This window comes from Alosa alosa, chromosome 11 (genome assembly GCF_017589495.1).
Source record: "Alosa alosa isolate M-15738 ecotype Scorff River chromosome 11, AALO_Geno_1.1, whole genome shotgun sequence".
NCBI classification, from domain to species: domain Eukaryota; kingdom Metazoa; phylum Chordata; class Actinopteri; order Clupeiformes; family Clupeidae; genus Alosa; species Alosa alosa.
In genome coordinates, this window is record NC_063199.1 from 12,190,371 (window position 1) to 12,210,397 (window position 20,027).

Consider the following 20,027-nt stretch of genomic DNA (forward strand, 5'->3'; position numbering starts at 1 on the left):
GCGCCCTCTGTTTCATTTGTAGGTGACTATATCTAATTTAATTGTTGTTATGAACTGGATATGTGATGATTCTGTGAATTGGGGCCCCCGTTGTACAATGCCTGCATACCACAAATAGTGCAATCATACAATCAATGAGAGCATGTGGTTATAAATTCTTTGATGCAACAGTTGCTTTTCTGGACCAGTGAGTGACATTTGGGTAATTTTCTGCGGCACACCTTGATGATCTCTCACGGCACACTAGTGTGCCCCGCCACAGTGGTTGAAAAACACTGCGCTAATGAATCTCTGCATGCATGCAGTGTAATGTTTGTGACTCAGCACAGTGTGTGCATAGCTGGACTTCAGCTGGCCAGAGATGCTCTCCCTTGCATGGCATCTCCACAGCATTGCATAGAGGCGTGCACATGGTCTTTCCCTCTTCATGTAAGAGTCTTTGTACGTGTGCAAAAGGTCCGCTCCCGACATTTAAACCACCCCCCACTCCACAGCCAGGACTTCTCCACTCCCTGTAACATGCCTTCTGTCCCTGTCTCTTAAGTCAGCATCCTCTCCATCATTGTGTTGATATACCAGGTGGTGTTCATGTGATGGTATTTCATGTCACAGCCTACCTGTCAGCTGTTTACTCTCATATGCTGGTATTGTTGTAGTATGCTTACCGCTTTAAGTGAGGAGTTGCTGAGTATTTCTATACAATGTGACAGATTCTCCTATAAGACTATCATTAATCAGCAATCAGATGAACAAAAAACTGTATATGTCTAGTTTAGAAGTGGAAATAGTCTGAGGAAGTAAGACCTTCACTCTGTAGCAGGAATAACAACTGAAGTCAAGAACCAATTGCTGAAAGTCACAGCTCATAAATTTGGGCCAAGATAATGACTGACATACTTCTAATCTGGTCATGTCTATGTCTCTGAAAGCCTGTGTCTAAATTCATACAAATCTACCACTCTTCTGTTACCCCATATGAGCGGCATGATCCATTAGACAGCTGTTCCAAGAGCAAGACTGTGGGGTCAAGTACCATAGCCCCACCACAGAGCCACCTGTTCCCCTGCAATAATGTACATGTCATGTCAACTCCCGCTCCCTCCTTCTCTTCAACATGGACTCCCATGTTTACGTATCATAGGCCTAAGCTTTAGCCCTGCAACTGGCTCATGCTGAATCATTTCCAAGTGTACATGTGGATGGAATATTGTGAATATTATACTCATAAAACATTTACACATCCGATTTAGGAGGCTGTCACACTGGCTTTTGAACAGATGTTGAGCATGGTTTAAGCCACTCTTCAGAGATCACTAGAAAGGGGACCTTTGCCCAAAATGTGCTTTCTCATGTGGGGTGGTGACAGTGCAGGCTCCCAGGTGGCCTCGGTTTCTCAGGCATGCAGTGACGTGTTGGTGCATTCCAAGCACATTCACAAAGTAAAGAAAGGACAAGTCATCTCCACTCTGCAGTCATGTGTTGTTATATTTCTGAATGCGAACAGCCTTTTGTTGGATGTATTCAACAAAGCTGTGGAGAATCTTATGAATTGCCCTTAAGCAGTTCAAAAAAAAGATTCCCTCTTGGTTTGGGTGAGGCTGCTTGGCAGTAGCGTGTAGCCACATGCCCCAAACTCTTTGTTTTTCATCCAGACAAAACCACATCAAGGAAGCATACACCATTTCACCAGGTTAATTTCCAATCGTTGTCGTACTACTGCGTTGGCCCAATGCAGCCTAGATTGTTATCTAGAAAATCATTAAATGCATATGTATGTTTACTCTCTTTCTCTGGATAAAGCATCATGATTTAATGCAGTAACATAACAGCCATTTTCCATCTTCTATTTTCCATTTATTTATTAATGTCTGGCACATGCTAAGGGGATCACATCTTAAAATGTTTCAGATTTCTTTGAGACATCCTTATGAACGTCATCATTTCACCTTCCCTTTTAGAGTCAGATATGAAGGGGCAGCCGTGGCCCACTGGTTAGCACTCTGGACTTGTAACCGGAGGGTTGCCGGTTCGAGCCCCGACCAGTGGGCCGTGGCTGAAGTGCCCTTGAGCAAGGCACCTAACCCCTCACTGCTCCCCGAGCGCCGCCGTTGAAGCAGGCAGCTCACTGCGCTGGGATTAGTGTGTGTGCTTCACCTCACTGTGTGTTCACTGTGTGCTGAGTGTGTTTCACTAATTCACCGATTGGGTTAAATGCAGAGACCAAATTTCCCTCACGGGATCAAAAAAGTATATATACTTATACTTATATCCACTTTGTTTATATGGCAAAGTTCTTTCTTTTTATGAATGTGACCTTTTGTGCTTTTTGGTAGCTCCAATGGAAGGGCATTTTCCCTCATGCTAAATGCCCTTGCGTTGGCTATGCACAGCTAGCAAGCAGGTACCATTTTATGATTAATAAGAGGCCTGAAATGGCTTAATATCCTCCGGTTGTTGGTTTTGAGTGTCTGTGTGTGTGTACACATGACTATGTGTGTATGTGCTGTTGTGAGAGTCAATGGAAAGCTCTAACAGCTGTGCAGTGCTCTGATTGGGTCGCTGCCATCACTAAATAACCCAATGATATGCTGAATTTGTCACCCCTGAGAGAATGCTGGTCTTTGTCTTTGCAGGAGTGCTTTGTGATGCAACTCAGGGCACCTGGGCAGGAAAGAATGATTTAGTTCCGCGATTTATGGAAGTAGTCTCAGAGATGACCTTTAACCTTGTATTGTAAATAGAGACTTCCACAGTGTGGCAAAATGTAGCTTGAATACAATTTGTCCAAAGCAGAGGTGGGAAGTAACATAGAAACACTTTGTTACTGTTACTGCACTTCAGTAGCATTTTCAGTTATATGTACTTTACTGGAGTGATTCTTTTTTCTGGCACCTTTTTACTTTCAGAAATAACTGTACATTTTACTCCTTATATTTTCAAAACAGGTTTGTTACTTTCCTTTTAATGCATTTGAGGGAATTATTATATATACTGTATATATATATATATATATATATATATATATATATATATATTTTATTATTTTTGTTGTTGTTCCTTCAACCTAAATGGACAGTGCAGCGGCGTCACACAAAGGGATCAGGGTGGCAAAACAATGTTTATGTGATGATGGAAAACGTATCTTTTACTTCTTATTCAAAAATGGTCACACACTATCACAATACCCTACTACATGGACAACAGTGTGTAGGCTAGTAGCATATTGAGAAAAACATTGTAAAGTTGTTTGTCTTCTATAACGTATTGGAAAAATCACTTACTGTATCTCACAGGTTACTAACTCTTGATGAAACATTGCTTCTGTTATACTGCATTATAAACTGAAGGCTTACTCTTTTCAGGTCACATTCATGCGTGCAAATCTTGCTAGCCAGTGAGACATTGATGCAGGGACAAAGATAAACCTATGTGAGTATACCTGAAATTTCCCAGTATTTTGACAGAAAAAAATTTGTCATACTGTATGTGTCAAATATGTGTTTTCAGTTTTTGTGATGGACAAATTGCACCTACAAATGCACCAATACAGTATATGTATGATTGTATATGGAGGGTTAAGTTCAACTTGAAGTTAAGTTCAACTTGTCAAGTTCATTTTCTGCATGGCTAATACCATATTTGGACTATTATTTTTATTGCCTAAAATGCACAGGAAAGGTTTCCTTGTGGTACAGTATAAGTAGGGGATTTCCCACAGTGGGCCATGACCAATCAAGCCTATCCTGACATTACACAGCTTAACACAAGATTTAATAAGAATGCACAATTGGCTTTGGCAGTAGCAAATGTAAACGAGGACATGTTGTACCCAAGATCTGTAAAGGCACACCTTCATGCTACACTGCCACAGAGGACAAACAACAACCAAGCCTTTCTAAAATTACACAACAAGATGTTAGATACATAATTAGCTTGTGTTAGCTTGATACATTGCAAAGTAGCTAATAAATGCTGTGTTAGGAGATGAAGACAAGCACACTGGCTCTACAAAATTGCCTTCCTAGGAGAGTGGAGTAGCTCACTCAGAGCTTCACAACGATTTAAACGGATGGAAATGTAGAGCCTCCCCTGTCCCAAGTCCCACTCATCAGTTGGGGCTTAACCATCTCAGCTTCCTCCACATACCAGCACACTTGTCATCAGAGCCATATTTGTTTGGGAAATGATTGTGAATAATTTGAATGCAAATCTCCAACTCATCCTCATCACATCATAGCACCTGAGACCGTCTCAGACATGGGTGAAAGGGATATCGGCCCCAGAGAGTGTTGTTCCATAAGCAGACGGCTGGCCTCTTGTATGTCACATGCCGTCGTGCTCGCAAATGAAGAGGTGCTAATTGGTTCACCTTGTTGAGTGCAGCTCACTGGCAAGCTGGGTACCCTTTTCAACATAACATCTCTAGAGGTATTCAAACTTTGCTTGGCAAAGACCCCTATGCAACCAAGTGCTTTTCCTAATGGCACACACACACACACACACACACACACACACACACACACACACACACACACAGAAGTTGATTTGTCAAAAGGTGGTCTTTTTCCATTCAGATTCTCTGAGACTGTATATTTTCCTTTTCCAATGTGGTTACGTTTTCTGTGTGGTTTGTCTGTTTATTTGTTGATTGGATTACGCAAAAACTACAAGCTCGATTTTTTTGCATGCATGGCTGAAAGGTATAGTATGTGCCAAGAAAGAACTCATTAAAGTTTGGAAAGGAACTAAATCACTGAGCGGATCCAGAAATGTAGCTTTACTTTCCCATCACATTGCGCTCTTATAGTACTCTTTTAATTTATTGATCAAATTTGATTAGATTAGTATTTTTTTAAATAGACATTCCTGTTGTTCTCAACCACATACAGTTTGAATGCCATTGCTTTAAGACTGTTTGATGTTGGTTTGCTTACAACTATGTCTCAGGTGAATATAGACAAGTATGTTGTGGGTAGAAGGTAAGATATTCTTGTTCTTGTATCTATTTTGAAAATGTTTTTTGTTTGTACCTGTGAAAAATTGTGTTCTGTTGAGACAGGGCTTCATGAATCATGCATTGCTTAAGGTGCGTTTTGCTCCTGAATGGAAGTGGAGTGTGTTCTGTGCTGTTCTCAGGGTAGAAGTCCAGTGGTGGAGTGGAGTGTGTTCTATGCTAGTCCAGTGGTGGAGTGGAGTGTGTTCTATGCTAGTCCAGTGGTGGAGTGGAGTGTGTTCTATGCTAGTAGTCCAGTGGTGTTCTATTCTATGCTAGTCCAGTGGTGGAGTGGAGTGTGTTCTATGCTAGTCCAGTGGTGGAGTGGAGTGTGTTCTATGCTAGTCCAGTGGTGGAGTGGAGTGTGTTCTATGCTAGTCCAGTGGTGGAGTGGAGTGTGTTCTATGCTAGTCCAGTGGTGGAGTGGAGTGGAGTGTGTTCTATGCTAGTCCAGTGGTGAAGTGGAGTGTGTTCTATGCTAGTCCAGTGGTGGAGTGGAGTGGAGTGTGTTCTATGCTAGTCCAGTGGTGGAGTGGAGTGGTGTGTGTTCCTTCTTAACCAGTTCCACTCCATGCACCCCTCCCTCGTTCAATTTTAATTTTGCCCTTGAAATGTGGCCTTCTCTACATATGATCCCCTTGCGTCGCCCCTTTAGTGTGGTGAGGAGGAGAGCGAGCATCTCTGTGGCTTACTCACTTTTTCCCCCAGCAGCTTCCAAACCGCACCTTCTGCTACTTCCTTGAGATGATCAGTTGTCTCAATTCTATTACCACTGTGGGTTGGAGGGGATTCTCTGGCAGTGATGTAAAAGCAAAATAACTAGAGGGGAATGCTATAGAAAGGGCAATAAAGGGCTAGGATTAAGAAAAATATAGTATTGAAGAATTAAATAGAGGCCCTTATCCAAGTGCTGAATCAAAATAGTGTTTTCAGCCCATTCCCACAGTGTTCTCAGAATGGTAACCTGGCAGTCTGAACACCTCAAACACTCTCTGGCCACGACTCTGCCATTGTGTTGTCTGGCTCCCCCATTCTCTCAGAATGTTGGGTTATCCACTTCCTGTGTGTGAGTCAGTGTCTCAATCTGTCTTGTGCTGTATTTATGGGGAAAGCTGTTTCTGCTCTTCCGTGTTAATCTGAGCCGGGGCCAAGCGCAGGCTGGTTTGGCGCGGACACTGTGCGGTCGCAGCTGGGTCTCTTCCCTGAGCAGGGAGCCGTCTCCTCGGAAGAAGACAGACGGCTGAGGACGAGCCAGTCGTGCAATCCAGGGATCTGCAGGGAGTGCACGGGGATCCCACAAGAGTGCTGCTTTTGACTTTTGCAAGGACACACAAGCAGGTGTGTCTGTTGGAGGAGTGTCTGTGTGTTGTGTTGACAGTCACTGAGTTCATTTTCTGTACTGGAGCTGAACCACTATTGTCTTTGTCAGAGTAATGTTTACCTATTGAACAGTGTGTGTGTGCGTGTGTGTGTGTGTGTGTGTGTGTGTGTGTGTGTGTGTGTGTGTGTGTGTGTGTGTGTGTGTGTGTGTGTGTGTGCGTGTGTGATCAGGTCTTTTCCTGATCATTTCTTTTTTGGTATTCATAAAGGCCTTAATGAGTTCCTGTTGATATGTGATGTCCCTTTTCTTTGCCATCTAATCATTTAAGTAGAACTGAGCCTAATTGAGACCTGTTCCATGATTAGATCTGTGACAGCTTGTTACAAACCAGCTTGAATGTAATCTAAACAAAGACTTTGGGAACCAGGCTAAGGATTATAAACCAACATCAAGCCACTAGGAATGATCTCAGTATCTCGTCCCTCAACTGTACAACAGATTAGAGGATTGAATGTCATATTCTTTTCATCATAAAAATATTTGCATTACATGGGGGGTGGTGTAATTGTGGTGGCTATCTTTATTGGAACTTGATGTTGTTGACTCTTACACTTTCTTGACTGCAGAGTGACCACTGCTCACCCTGTTTACTCTCAGTATTCTGAGAAGTCCTTGGTTCCTTTGTTTGCGGCGGTCTCAACTGGGTTTAGGTTGGTGCGGATAAGTGGGGTTTGCCTTTGACCACTAGTCACCTCGGCTGCTCTGATGTTCTGAATCACCGTGGTGATGCTTGATGTGGACAAATCTGAGATGGTGACAATCTTCTTTTGTTCCTCGGCCAAGTGTTTACAGTAAATCAACTGGATTAATCCAAGTAAAAGTGTCTTTCCTCTGCTAATCCACATCCTCCCCTGCGTGTGTCAGCTTTGATTAGGCAGGATGGGCTCAGGGTGTAAACAAGTAAGTGAGCTTGAGAGAGGGGAAGAAATAGACAGACAGACTCAGAGTGACAGAGATGAGGAGAAAGAATGGAATGGACTGTGTCATAGTTTCCCAGGTAAATATCATTGTATTTTCAATCTCTAGAATTAAAGTTGTTTTCAATGCAGAATTGATGTAGAGCTGCCAACTCTCACACATTGAGAGTAAGATTCATTAATTTGATTGGCTCCACGCCCTCTTACACCAATCAAATGTGTAAGGGTTGGCAGCTCTGATGTAGCACTACATCAATTGGTGTGGCCCTTGTCCATAGGCAACCTTATGAGACAAGTCAAACAGTTCTTTCACCTTGAATCTTGAAACTATGAAACATAGTCAGTGAAGCGTGGCCATAATACCCTGCCCTCCTCTTTCCACTGAATCTGCCTTTGTTTCCCCCCAGTTTAGTAGTGGTGATGGTGCTGTCTGCTAACTTTAGAACTGATAATATTAGCTTTAAAGAAAAAACAGCTCTACTTATCCTAAGTTAACTATACCCATTATACTCCACCTTAACTCAGAATGCCTTAGCATGGTCTGTTTATCTTGATCATGAATGTTGTATTTGTCTAGAGTTTTCTTAAATAGACTACCTGAATGTTATTCTTATTGTGGTCACAACCTTTGAGTGTACAGGATATCTGTCGTGCACTTTATCCTGGCTGTTCACATATATGTGGGATATGGTTCTTGCCAATGAGCAGTGCTTTGGTATTTCTAACTGTTGATTTATATTGAAGCAGTCAAAACATGTTTGACCTAACTAGCTCATGCAACCACTAATGAATGTCTTTGTACTGTAATCTCTCTTTCTTTTTTTCTCTCTCTCTCGCTCTCTCTCTCACTCCCCCCCTCTCTCTCTCAGTCTCTCTCCCCCTCTCTCTCCAAGCTGAAAAAAGGTTTGTGGGGGGCTAGTCATTATATTTGTTACATTTCTGAAGACAACAGTGATGTCTGGCAGGGAGTCCTCTAATGCATCTGTCTCCATTGAGCTAAAGGTGCCTCTGAAATGGAGGGCAGACGATAGTCTTAAAAGGGTAAGCACAGTTGCCCCAGTAACTCCAGCTGCTACCTGTGGTTGAATAGCAGATTTTCTGCGAGACTGAGTTGTTGTTACAGGGGAATTGAGTGTATGTGATGGAGCTGCAGCAAAAGATATGGGACCACATAGTCCATAGCCTTCACACAGTCAAGGTACTTCCAGGTTTTAGGTAGAACAAGTAAGAAAAGAAGAAATAGATAACTTGATAGTATGATAGATAGATATGTCTTATAGTGCTTGTGAACTTCTACAAGTTATGTTTTGCACTATGTCAGAAGAACAGACACGCAAAAATAGGTTATAGCATACCAGTAGACCCTCCAGATCATTACATAGGAGGAGTATACTTATCTTTACCATTTTCATGTGAATGAAGGTTTGAACAATTAAATAAAGGTTTATTACCATATGTTTTCTTTCCATGTATAGTATATTTTTATGATATACAGTAGAAGTCAAGGTGATGTGAAAGAAAGCCCATGAACTCCACTTCCCATTAACAATAGTGTGTGAAGTTAGGACCTTTATGTCTTATAGATTGAACTGGATGGTTTAGCTGAATGCTGACAATGAGCACTTTGTGCTAGTGGGATCGACCTGTAACTTCACCCCTCTTTCAAACGGGTGTGTGTATGTGTGTCATGGCAGGGCGTCGGTGAAAAGGCCAACTGTGTAAAGAAGAACAATGATTTCTCTCACACTTTCTTTTAAGAAATGTTTGCTCGAATGTGTTAAAATACACAGATGCTTTGTGCTTTCCAGTCATGCATGTGTGTCTGTGTTTTTGTTAGCATGTGAGGGAGAGTGCGTTTTTAGTCTTGGGGTGCATGTGTCAAGATACAACACTTCTGTTGTGTAGGAGCATGTGTATAGCCCACGTTGCACGGCACGCGGTAAGCTAGTATTGGAAGCTCCTGTCGGTGCTCATCTGGCACTGACAGAAACAGCAACTGCGTTGTAATTGCAGATTTGACAGCAGGAGCTGCTGTGACATGCAGACGTGCCTGAGGGCACAAAACAAATGCTTATAGCAAAAAGAGAACGGTGAGTAGAGCTCTGATAGTCTTGCCCTACAAACGCAGTGCCGCACCTATCTGCCTCCCTACTCTTCACTCTGCCTCTCACATACTCACTCACTTATAGGCTGTGTATATCACTTCATATCAGGGAATGCTGCCATATTAAATAGTTGAGCCAAGGACCACAGATTGTAGCTTATGATCATATTTCAATCAGCCTCAGTTCTCTACTTTATCTATATGAATGCAACAAGTGCATACAGTATGACTGTCATGACATACGATTTAGGGAAATGTTTGGAAAGGTCATTTAGATGTTTATACATCAGAGAATATCCTGTAACCCTACTTAAAACCAGAGAAAAAGAGATAGCTTTAATGTTTTTATATGGCTAAATATTACATATCTTTGATGGATTTTTTTCTATCTTGAATATAACAGTACATTTGGTGAAGCTCTCTTCTGCTCAATGATGTGTGGGCATTGTAGTCAGCTTCATGTTTAATGTTAGGTTAATAGGATTGGACCTGTTTGCGCCACCTGCTTTGTTAAGGCGAGGTCATTCACCAAGCTTACACTTGTGTAATGAGATTATTTACATGTTTACATGTAAGTGCAACTGTCATGACCCTGCAACAGGCAGTGTGTGTGTGAGGAACTGTGAGCAGTACAGAGGCCCAGTCAGCATTTTTAAATGGTCTGTGCGCTGTGGGAAAGTTCTGTATTCATTAAGTGGGACTTGGAGTTAGCCCAGAGACAAGAAATCTGAGACCCTATGCAGAATGCCTAAAATGGTCAAATGTATACTTCTGTGTTGTTTATGCAATTGTGTCTCATTATAGCCTCAATAAGCTTAGAGTAGCAGAGTGGAAAAGAGGCAAATAGAAAGAAATGACAAGATCCTTTTTGATCTGGCTGGGCTTTATTACTGTCAACAGCTGGATGCAGGTCCTGGGAAGGAGGAAGTGGAGACAGGCAGGCAGATAGGCAGATTTATGAGCAGTTAGGCATTACTGAAGGACTGCAGAAATTGCATATCCTGTAGTGAGCCCTTGTGCACTTGCCAGGAGAAAGGAGCCCTTATGAGAAGGTATTAATCAGTAAGAGAGCACCTGATGACTAATGGATAGGGTATCGGTAAGGGGCTGGGGTTTGGCCATCACCACAGGGACCAAAGATTATATGATGACAGTCTAACAGGAACAGACACATTATGCAATGATTGTATGTCCTATATGTTTGGAGCAGCAGCCTTGTGGACAAATTGTGTTTATCATTTGTTCAAGCAAATGGTCAAGATCTTGTACCTCCACATTGTGTCCTCTCTATACCTTGGACTCCATATTTGTCAGACTTTGATCCTTGAAGTTGATTTAGAGTTGTTTTCTTTCTTTCTACCAGCCCTTTCATTTTCCAGTCCTTGACATTGCAACACACTGTTGACCAAGTCCTTTGTAGAATAGTGAATAATGAATTACCAACAACAGGTTTCAGCACTGTCTGTGACAGCTGCCTAGAATAAAAGCACTCTGAATGCTGACAATGTGACACACTGTTGACACTATACTGTATACATATGCACACAAATCAGTATCCTTGGTGATAAGTTTTAACTGTGCTAGGTAAAATTTATTCTTTAGGCCTGTTATTGTGTGTAAAGCAGTGAACCGCTGTAAAAAAAACAGAAACAAATGTGTATTTCAATTGTAAATGTAACAGTGAAACAGTTGTCAAACAGGAATTTATATATTATAATAATATATTGAATACACAATTGTATTTCCTCTTTTGATGCATTAGTCAGTGGTTTAGGAGAATGACTCTTAAATTGCTGGCTTATAGCTTATGAGACCGTGTTCAAATTCTGTGTGGCTGGCGGAGGTGGCAGAGGTCTGGCAATCATGAGATAAAAGGACTAGGAGTGTTTATGGTGGCGGACTGCTCCGCGCAGTGGGCAGACAGACGTGAGCAAGCTTGTAACTCCTCTGGTCAGCTTCGAGGAACACGCAATTCTCAGGGGGACACTGCTTGCTGGAACTGCACCGTTTGGCTGCTGGACAGCTACTGTTGTTTTCTCACCCTGTCCTCTGCCTAATGTTCTGTGAGTCATGTCATGGGGCATGTAAAGGAATGCCTTCATGAGCTGCGCTCACTTGGGTTCTTTCCTCCTATATGTCTGCACATGTTTTAGTAGAAAGTGAAAAGGAAATCTGGCCTTTCCCCTCAGTAACATTCTACTGTTCATTTTTGTGGTTTGCACAATGTATTTCACACATTTAGTTTAGAAATAATGCTCTCTAGACATGTGTTTGGGCCCAAGATCTCAAGTAAATGCCACTCTGTGATAGGTTTAAAAAGCACATTTAAAACCTCCCTCAGCACATTAAAGGAGTTACCCTGTGAGTGCTGATAACTTCCACTAATCACATTAGGCGTAGTCTTGCCAAGGCCTGGGCAATGACACTTGGTCTGTTTGCGTGATGAAACTTTATCAGTGGCAACAATTTATGAGTCTAAGCATTCCTGGCCATACAAGACCTCCGTTCCAAGAAGGCAAGTCTTGGGCCCTATAAATACAAGGGCCAGCAATATTGTGCGGCTAAATATAAGCTCCTCTGTCCCGCCTGCAGTGGAGACACACAAGGCGAGGAGGAAGCTGTTTCTTCTTGGGCCGGATTTCATGCTCCCTCATCGATTCACTTGGCCTGTTGGCTGCCCATTGTAATTGTGTAATCAGGCATGAGGCGCAACTGCATCATGAGGATTCCTCAAAGGTCACACCGACCTGTTTCTAACCCGATGTCACTGCCACCCCAGACGTCTTGCTCTGACTCCCAGGGAAATGCTATCGATCATCACGCCATTATCAAGAGGGGATTTACTAAAAGGGGGCCCTCTGTGTCTGCACTGTACAAGCACGACAGCAGCAGATTTCCTTTCACTTTGTAAGAGCCATATATATGTGACATTTCACAACAGACATGGTGTCCTGTAATCTGATGTCTTTCTTTAGGTTGTGCACCTCAAGTGAGTAAGGGGCTGGCTTGGCGTGGGTTTGTTGGTAATGCAGTAAGCAAAAGAGCAGCATTAGGGAGGGCTTGGCATGAACACATACCCCCACTGTTATGGATTTAGTTACTGATGTCATCATTCCGGGACAGCCAGACTGGAACGTGGCTGAGGTTCCTTATGAAAAGTGATTACATGACTTGCCGCTGATCCTGTTCGACTTTGTGCACCAGCCAAAAGCCTCTTTGTGCCCCTCCTCCCTTGTCTGCCCTGTATGGCTACAACCCCCGGCCATGTTGACACTATGATGAATTATTCAGTGCAGCTGACAGACGGTATTAGAGCCACACCTCAGATGGGGAATGGGACGAACTGTCCGCCTTTGTCTTCTGGGTCTCTCTGTTTCCGTCTGTCTTAGTCTTAACCTTCGTATGGCCTCGGAGAGCAGATTATCTATCATAGCCATAGATCACAAGAGGTGCTCATTCTGTGCAGGTCAGGGCATTAATATTGGTTCAGGAAGTGATGCATTTACGATAGCTGTTCCACTTAAACATCATGCAAAGCACATTCTGCCTCTAGTAGATGATGTTTTTAAATATTGAGCTATCTCAGCGTGTCTTAGTCCTGTAAGGCTGAACGTGGTAGCTCTTTCCTCAGGGGACATGGCCATCAGCTGAGAACCCTCCGAGTGTCCTGCCGGCCACTCTGAATGATGGCCGAGGGCCTCGGCATTCCACTGGGCCTGAGAGGCTGGCCATTTGGCACTGACCGCTACAAGGATAATACCGGCTGATTTACTGTGTCAAACTGAATCATTTTAGTCTGGCAGTCTCCCCTGAGATGCACCCTTCCAGCAGAGTCCCCTGGGCTCGTTTCAAATGCAGCAGCGGAGAGCCGCTTCTGTTGAACTCAGCAGAAGCACTGATCTGTCTGAGGATTGGGTTTTGCGGAGCCGAGTATGAGTTATGGATTGATGTCTCGGCTAATTGAAATTGAGGAGTTTGAATGGAGAAATGGCCCATATGCCCAGTGGCAGGCCACTCTGTTTTCACAGCTGTGAGGAGCCGTGAGTTGTGAAGGAGTGCTGCTACTGACCAGACATTTCTGCACAAAATTTCCTGTTCACAAACCACATCAAAGCACATTAAAAGAGCTTTAGAGTGACTTGGCCTGAATGTAAGTGTAGCATGATTTAGGAATATTTTGAAATAATTATCGTAATGTCTTAAAGCAAAGTGGTCTATTTATGAATGTGGATTTCCAAAGGTTAACCAAAAATTCAACAAGCAGTGAACATCTGAACATTTCATTTGTGTGCGTTCTGGTTGTGAGCTGGGAATCAAACACCTATTACACAAGTTAGACAAACAAGCATTCGTTCATCTAAGTGGCCATCCATGTGGTGAGTACAAAAATTGGGAGGTGTGTGATCAACCGAAATGACACCAAGCACCAGCTGACATGAAAACCCTTTTGGTGCATGAGTTGTGCAGTGCACAAGAGATTGGGCTACCTATGGAAGTGCACAACACACAACTGTAGAGCTGTTTGGAGGTGTACAGAATATGCTGATTACCGAATGAGAAGAGGTTCGTAAAAAGATGTAATGTGTACATTAAGTTCATCAGTGAACTGAGTCTTAACATGTTCATTTCTTAATGTTGGAATAGCTAAGTGCTCCTAATTGAGATAATGTTCTTTATGTGTTTCTATTGCAGTGTAATGTCTGCCAAGAACTCCTCTCCGCTGTCTCCATGTTCTGAGGGAGAATTTGGGAGGGGCCAGGAATCAGAGAAATGGGACAATGAGGAGAGAGACAGGAGGACTGACCTGGACTCTGACATGTCCCCCACACCACCACAGCGCAGCCAGTCACCTGTGGAGGAGCAGCAGCCAATCAGCAGTCAGCAACAAGACTCTGACCTGGATGGCTTTGGCTCAGCACAGCAGGTAAGATCACGAATGTCCACCCAACATTACAGTGTAGTCCTTTTTCTCCAAATCAGCTGTGGTACATTAATATGATAAATAAATCAATGTAAAAAAATAATTTATAACAACATATATAGATTCAGTGACTAATAAAGAGTATTGTGTAACACTAATGTACTATATGTATAGCCAATTGTAGATTGAGCACTTAGGTTTTCAATATTTGCTGATTTCTAATTGCATTGCAGTCTTTTTTCTGACTTCAATTTTGCAAGGATAGAGTAGAGAATGTCAATAAGGCTATCTTATGCCAAACGGGACGCAAGTGTCTTTGCTAGTTTGCCGACCGACCGAATGTTATCAATTCGGCGCCCAAAGAAGGGTCTCTGCTACAGAAATGGCACACAAAGGTGTGTTCAATCTGAGAGGAGAAGTGTGCTAACAGCAGATGAGCAATTTCAATTAGAGCACCCATCATGTCACAACTTGTAAGTAAAGAAAATCATGTAGGTAAAAATACCTGCTATAAAACGACTGAATGTGGAGTGACCTCAGTCGGTCTTAGATGTGTCACGCCTATTTTACAGTGACAGTTAGGATCATGAAGCTATTGCTTGTACAGATATTGCAATCTTATCTGCAAGATATGTGACATTGCTAATACTTTACTACTTTCAGTAATACATCGCCACTACATTTAATTCAAGGCAAAAAACAACAACAATAATAGAGATATTACACTTTTTTGTAGGACTCAGACAGCAATAAGATGAGCACTTTGTATTCTCATCTGAACAACTCCAACGTCTCGTCTCCACACAAGCCAGAGGAGCGCCCTGACCCCCTGAATGCTTCTGCTTTCGGGACGCTGGAGCGCCGCAAGGGCAGCCTGGCTGATGTGGTGGACACACTCAAACAGAAGAAGATGGAGGAGATGACAAAAACTGAACAAGATGGTAGGAGACTAATCCTTAATGCATGAAAGACACTGAACACTGAACAACATTTCAGTATGAAAATATGAGCTGCAGAGGTATTGCTAGTGAAAAAAGTCAGTTTCTCATTTGTGGTTATCGTTCTACTGCATGTTTTCAAACATAGGTTACTATAAATTTATTAAAACCACAAATTCAGGCAGAAGTGCTGGTTGGAGTACTACATTTCTTTTGCTGGTTGGAGTACTACATTTCTTTTGCTGGTTGGAGTACTACATTTCTTTTGCTGGTTGGAGTACTACATTTCTTTTGCTGGTTGGAGTACTAAATTTCTTGTCAATGAACCATGCAGTTGATACTTACACAGTGATTGTTTGTTTCCTTGGTGTATACAGTATCACTGAGGACATTATTTCTAAAAATCAAAGTGAAGTGTTTCTTCTGATAGTGGTACTATGATTTATGTACAGAGCATTATTGTGCACAGGTGTTCTGTCTGATCGAGTTTAATGCCGTAATTTTACCCCTAAAACCTATAAATCTGTTCTAGTTTGTGGCAGGGTTTCATCATGCTTTCATCAAGTTTATGGTTTCTTTATACTGTTACATTACAATGGTTGTAGATACATTTTGTTAAGGTAATTGCTCTTTTATTGAGAACTTTCTCTTCTTATCTTTACTTTTCAAACCTTTAAATGCTTTAGAACCAGTCAATCTTCAAGCAGTGAGACAGCCCCAGGCTTCCTCTTAGAACTATCGGAGAAACATATTTTCCCTTGTGATCCCCTGGGGTCAGACTATTGGATCATTTCAATAGATGGAGCTGAACAGACTTGTTGCCACATGTGCATGCTGTAGATGTTCTTGTATAGTTAAATTAACTCCTTCTTTTAGGAAACTTTATACAGAATGTGACTATGATAAGAAAATATCTGATTGCCTTTTTACCTCGTGGCTATACTATAATTGCAATGTTGGCAGACAAATATCAGCATTATTTTATTTAACATACTGTACATAAAGTGCCTGTTTCAATGAAATGTGACATACAGTAGATGTTACCAATTCAGTACGGCCATATTTTTCTCTGAATGGGTACCAACAGTCCTCCAGCAGAAAACAAACAGCTGAGTAGCAGGTCCCAGAGTTGCCTTGTCTTGCCTGACGCCAGGGACACAGATGCTGCATTGATTGTAGAGCTTTCAGATTAAGTAAATTAGACCAAGTAAAACAGACTTTGATAACCCTCTGAGCATGATAAGATTTATTCACAATCGTTATGAAGGACAGTCTTTGCAGGCACTTGCTAAAACAGAAGTGTTGAGTTAGCAACGCTCAATGGGCCACTTCACATGACTGAAAAACTGACCCAAAAGAAGAGCCGGAGCACACAGACTGTTTGAGGTGCAAACCACCAAACTGTTGTATAATGTTGTATAAACTAAACAAAAGAGATGCTGAGTTCTTTATACGCTGTAGAAAAGTGGTGGGCTTCTCAAGTGTTATGTTTCCCATTACAAGATGGCAAACAACACAATGATTGGTTAAGGGTCAAAATGTCATTCTTTGATATGCGGTCAAATTATGATTGTCTGGCCCTATGGTTGGTAAAAACACAATCAATAATCCTCTAAAAATGTCCTGACTTCTCAATCATTTCTGTGGGAGATCAGAAAGTACAACTTCTTCATTACTCTTCTTGTAGAAGTACAACACTATAGTCGCTGTAGGCAAAAGAAAGCAGCTTCAAGGAGACATCCAGTACAGACTGTGGGAGTCCTGTACCTGCTGTGAATGTGCTGCCCACACACAAAATAACATGCAGACAGGGAGGATGTCTCTGCGGTGTTCCCAATCCGAACATATTGATTACAGATCTCAATACTACAAATGATTATTTTAATGTATTGCATTTTCAGTAATTTAGTAATAAGTAATCATCAGAATGAAATGACAGTTTAGCTAAAATAAAACAGAAATATTTTGGGGATCTTCACTTCATTTTTTCGCTTTGTGCATTGCATTCCCCCATGTGACTATTTTTCAGCTTCTGTTGATGTGAATAGGTGTTTCCCTTAGTGGGCTGTCCTCGAGATGCAAGAAATAACCTGTCCCTCATTTTAGCAAAACATCTGACACTTCGAGCTTATTTTCCCACTGTTGCAGTTAAGCTAAAGAAAAAGGTAGAAAATGTTATGGAAGAGTTTTTGTCAATATGTTGCCCTGTGCCAGTTTGTAATTGATTTTTTTAATGGACATTAATAGATGTCTTTTCTTCTTCTCTTTGGCTTTCTGTTGCTCAGTAGGATCCATCTGTCTAAATGCTTGGTAGTGTAGAAGCAGGGCTAAAAATAAGATGGCAGTTTACTGTACTCAGCTCATGCGCTGAGTATTAAGGTGTGTGTGTTCTACTGCATTGATAACGTAATGAACACTGAAAAGTGAAAATCTATGTCACCAAATGGAGTTATTTAGATGATATCGTAGTGTTTGTTATTTAATATTTGCATAGACACAAATCATTCAAAACTGCTAATTTTATCTTTGTGTACTGTAATCTTCTGGAGAATTTGGTGTACAGTACGTGCATACCAGAAGTAACAAAACGGGAATAATGATGTGGTCAATTTTAGCTCATGAGAATTTTGTACAGAATTTAATTTCCAGTCCCCCCTAACACTCTAGCCTTGTTTTGTGGATAAGGGAGGGAGCTCAATAAGGGAGAAATTGGAAAGGTTTGCAAGGGGGTGGATTGAGTTGAGGTGGATTTGCTGTGATCAAATGGAATAAAATTGCATTAGTGTAACAGCCCTGACCCCTGCACTCACAATTGCTCTGTGGTAGCGCAGCACGCCGCCACTGACTTTTCCAATGGCCATTCACTCTCTGATTGTCCAAAGTGCTGTAAGTACTTGTGAGTGTTCAGTTGAATGAGAATGGCCTTCACCTCCAGCGGAGGGCTCTGTTTGGGGGAGAAAGGCAGGCTCAGCTGGAGATGCTCAATTAAAGATTGGGCTCCGGTGCTCAAGTAACATGTTAGGAGAAATGGATTGTTTATGAAGAGCATAAATGAGGTGTGCACCCTTAAGAGCTTTTTGACCTTAACATAACGTTTCCAAAATCATTTTGATGTCACATAACCTCATAACATGATGAACCTCATAGCACTTCTGCCATTGTCTGAGCGGCCCTCTGTAGGCAATTACCGACCTAGCAACTCCCCCCCCCCAAACACACACACACACACACTCCGAAATCGAAACGCAAAAGAGCTTTTTCTACAGATTGCTGTCGGTGCATTCCCTCTATATTGTATCAGTTATGTTCATACACTTTGCAAAAGAACCATATTTAGTTTGTTTATTGTTTTGTGCTTCTTAACTAGAGAGGGACCCATAGGCCATCTGTTGTCAACAATCTGTTATACACACACACACACACACACACACACACACACACACACACACACACACACACACACAAATCTATAGATTCTATATACATCTGTAAATTCAATGTAGCCTACTGAATTCCACTGTATTGTACTTTTAGTATAAAAACATACCATTACAGATGTGCTTTATGTGCTCTTACAGATGTACAGATGGGCTCTTCATAATAGTATTGAAAACTCACTGAGGTAGGCTAAATTAAAACAAGGTCACTTAATATAGGTCTTTTATCGTTTAATCTGTCCTAACACCCTTGTCGGCGTCCATTAGGCTACAGAACATGTTATCTCTCAGATTATGGCTGGGGTTCTGTCTTGACCAGTCTGCTCCATAGTCTTTACAATTAGAAGAAACACTTTTTCTCATCTCCAAGTCAAACCATCAGAACCAACCAGTAAAAGAGAAAGGGTGCTGAGAGAAGCCTGAATAATATTGGGAAAGATTTGGTGTTGATGACGTGTCATTTGCGTGTGCTGTGACACTTCTCCGCTCCCTGGTGACATGGGTGAAGTAGGTCATGTGAAGGTCATGAATTGGATTTCTCTTTCCTGGCATGTCTGGCATGATACCACACTGAATGTGCTGCTATTCGCACACAGACTTTACAGTTATGTGCGTTTATAGTCATTTACTTTACTTTACAGTCATTATTTAGGTATACAGCATTGTGTCATCATCACAGGTTTAAGGGTAATGATTCTCTTGCATGACACTTTTCTGGAACTCCTGGAACCCCCCCCCCCACACACACACACACACACAGTTTCTCCCTGCTCTGCTATCATTCTGTTGGGGTCATGACTGGGTGCATCCCCTCTCACCCCTTGACTCATGTAGACTTGGTGTATAGGAAGCCAAGAATGTTATTGCTGTGCCTGAACCCCAACGTAGCCTGGGGTTCTCGTCATCAGTGATGGGGGCAGCAGCTGGGGAGCCACATCAAAGGGGGCATTAGGCCTGGCCTCCCGAGTGCTGACAATAGAGCTCATTCTGCTGGACCGTGACTTTGTTGGGCAGCAGTGCTGACAGGTCATTTCAGCATGGCTGTTGCTGCCACTCCAACCACAGACGCAATCCAGTTAAAATGTGTGGAGTCTCACTTCCCTCTTGGCTGATTAGGAACATTATCTGTGTGTGTGTGTGTGTGTGTGTGTGTGTGTGTGTGTGTGTGTGTGTGTGTGCGTGCGTGTGTGTGTGTGTGTGTGTGTGTGTGTGTGTGTGTGTGTGTGTGTGTGTGTGTGTGTGTGTGTGTGTGTGTGTCTGTGTCTGTGTGTGTGTGTGTGTAGTGGCGGATGGATCATTGGAGATTCAGAACATTTGCTCTGTGTGAATGTGTGTA

General features: G+C 42.2%; 1 protein-coding gene across 5 annotated transcripts in view; it reads left to right on the plus strand.

The window, feature by feature from the left end:
• Positions 1 to 20,027, plus strand: part of LOC125303991 (transcription factor SOX-6-like) — a 75,667-nt gene that overhangs the window by 20,708 nt on the left and 34,932 nt on the right. For 4 of the 5 annotated variants that reach the window (XM_048258031.1, XM_048258028.1, XM_048258027.1 and 1 more), the window contains 3 exons: positions 3,363 to 3,429; positions 14,088 to 14,319; positions 15,053 to 15,257. In XM_048258031.1, coding sequence (XP_048113988.1) covers positions 14,092 to 14,319; positions 15,053 to 15,257 — 433 coding nt within the window. In that variant the 5' untranslated portion in view covers positions 3,363 to 3,429; positions 14,088 to 14,091. Of the gene's footprint in view, positions 1 to 3,362; positions 3,430 to 13,026; positions 13,959 to 14,087; positions 14,320 to 15,052; positions 15,258 to 20,027 lie in introns of those variants that run through there. The other variant, XM_048258029.1, reaches the window with a different exon arrangement.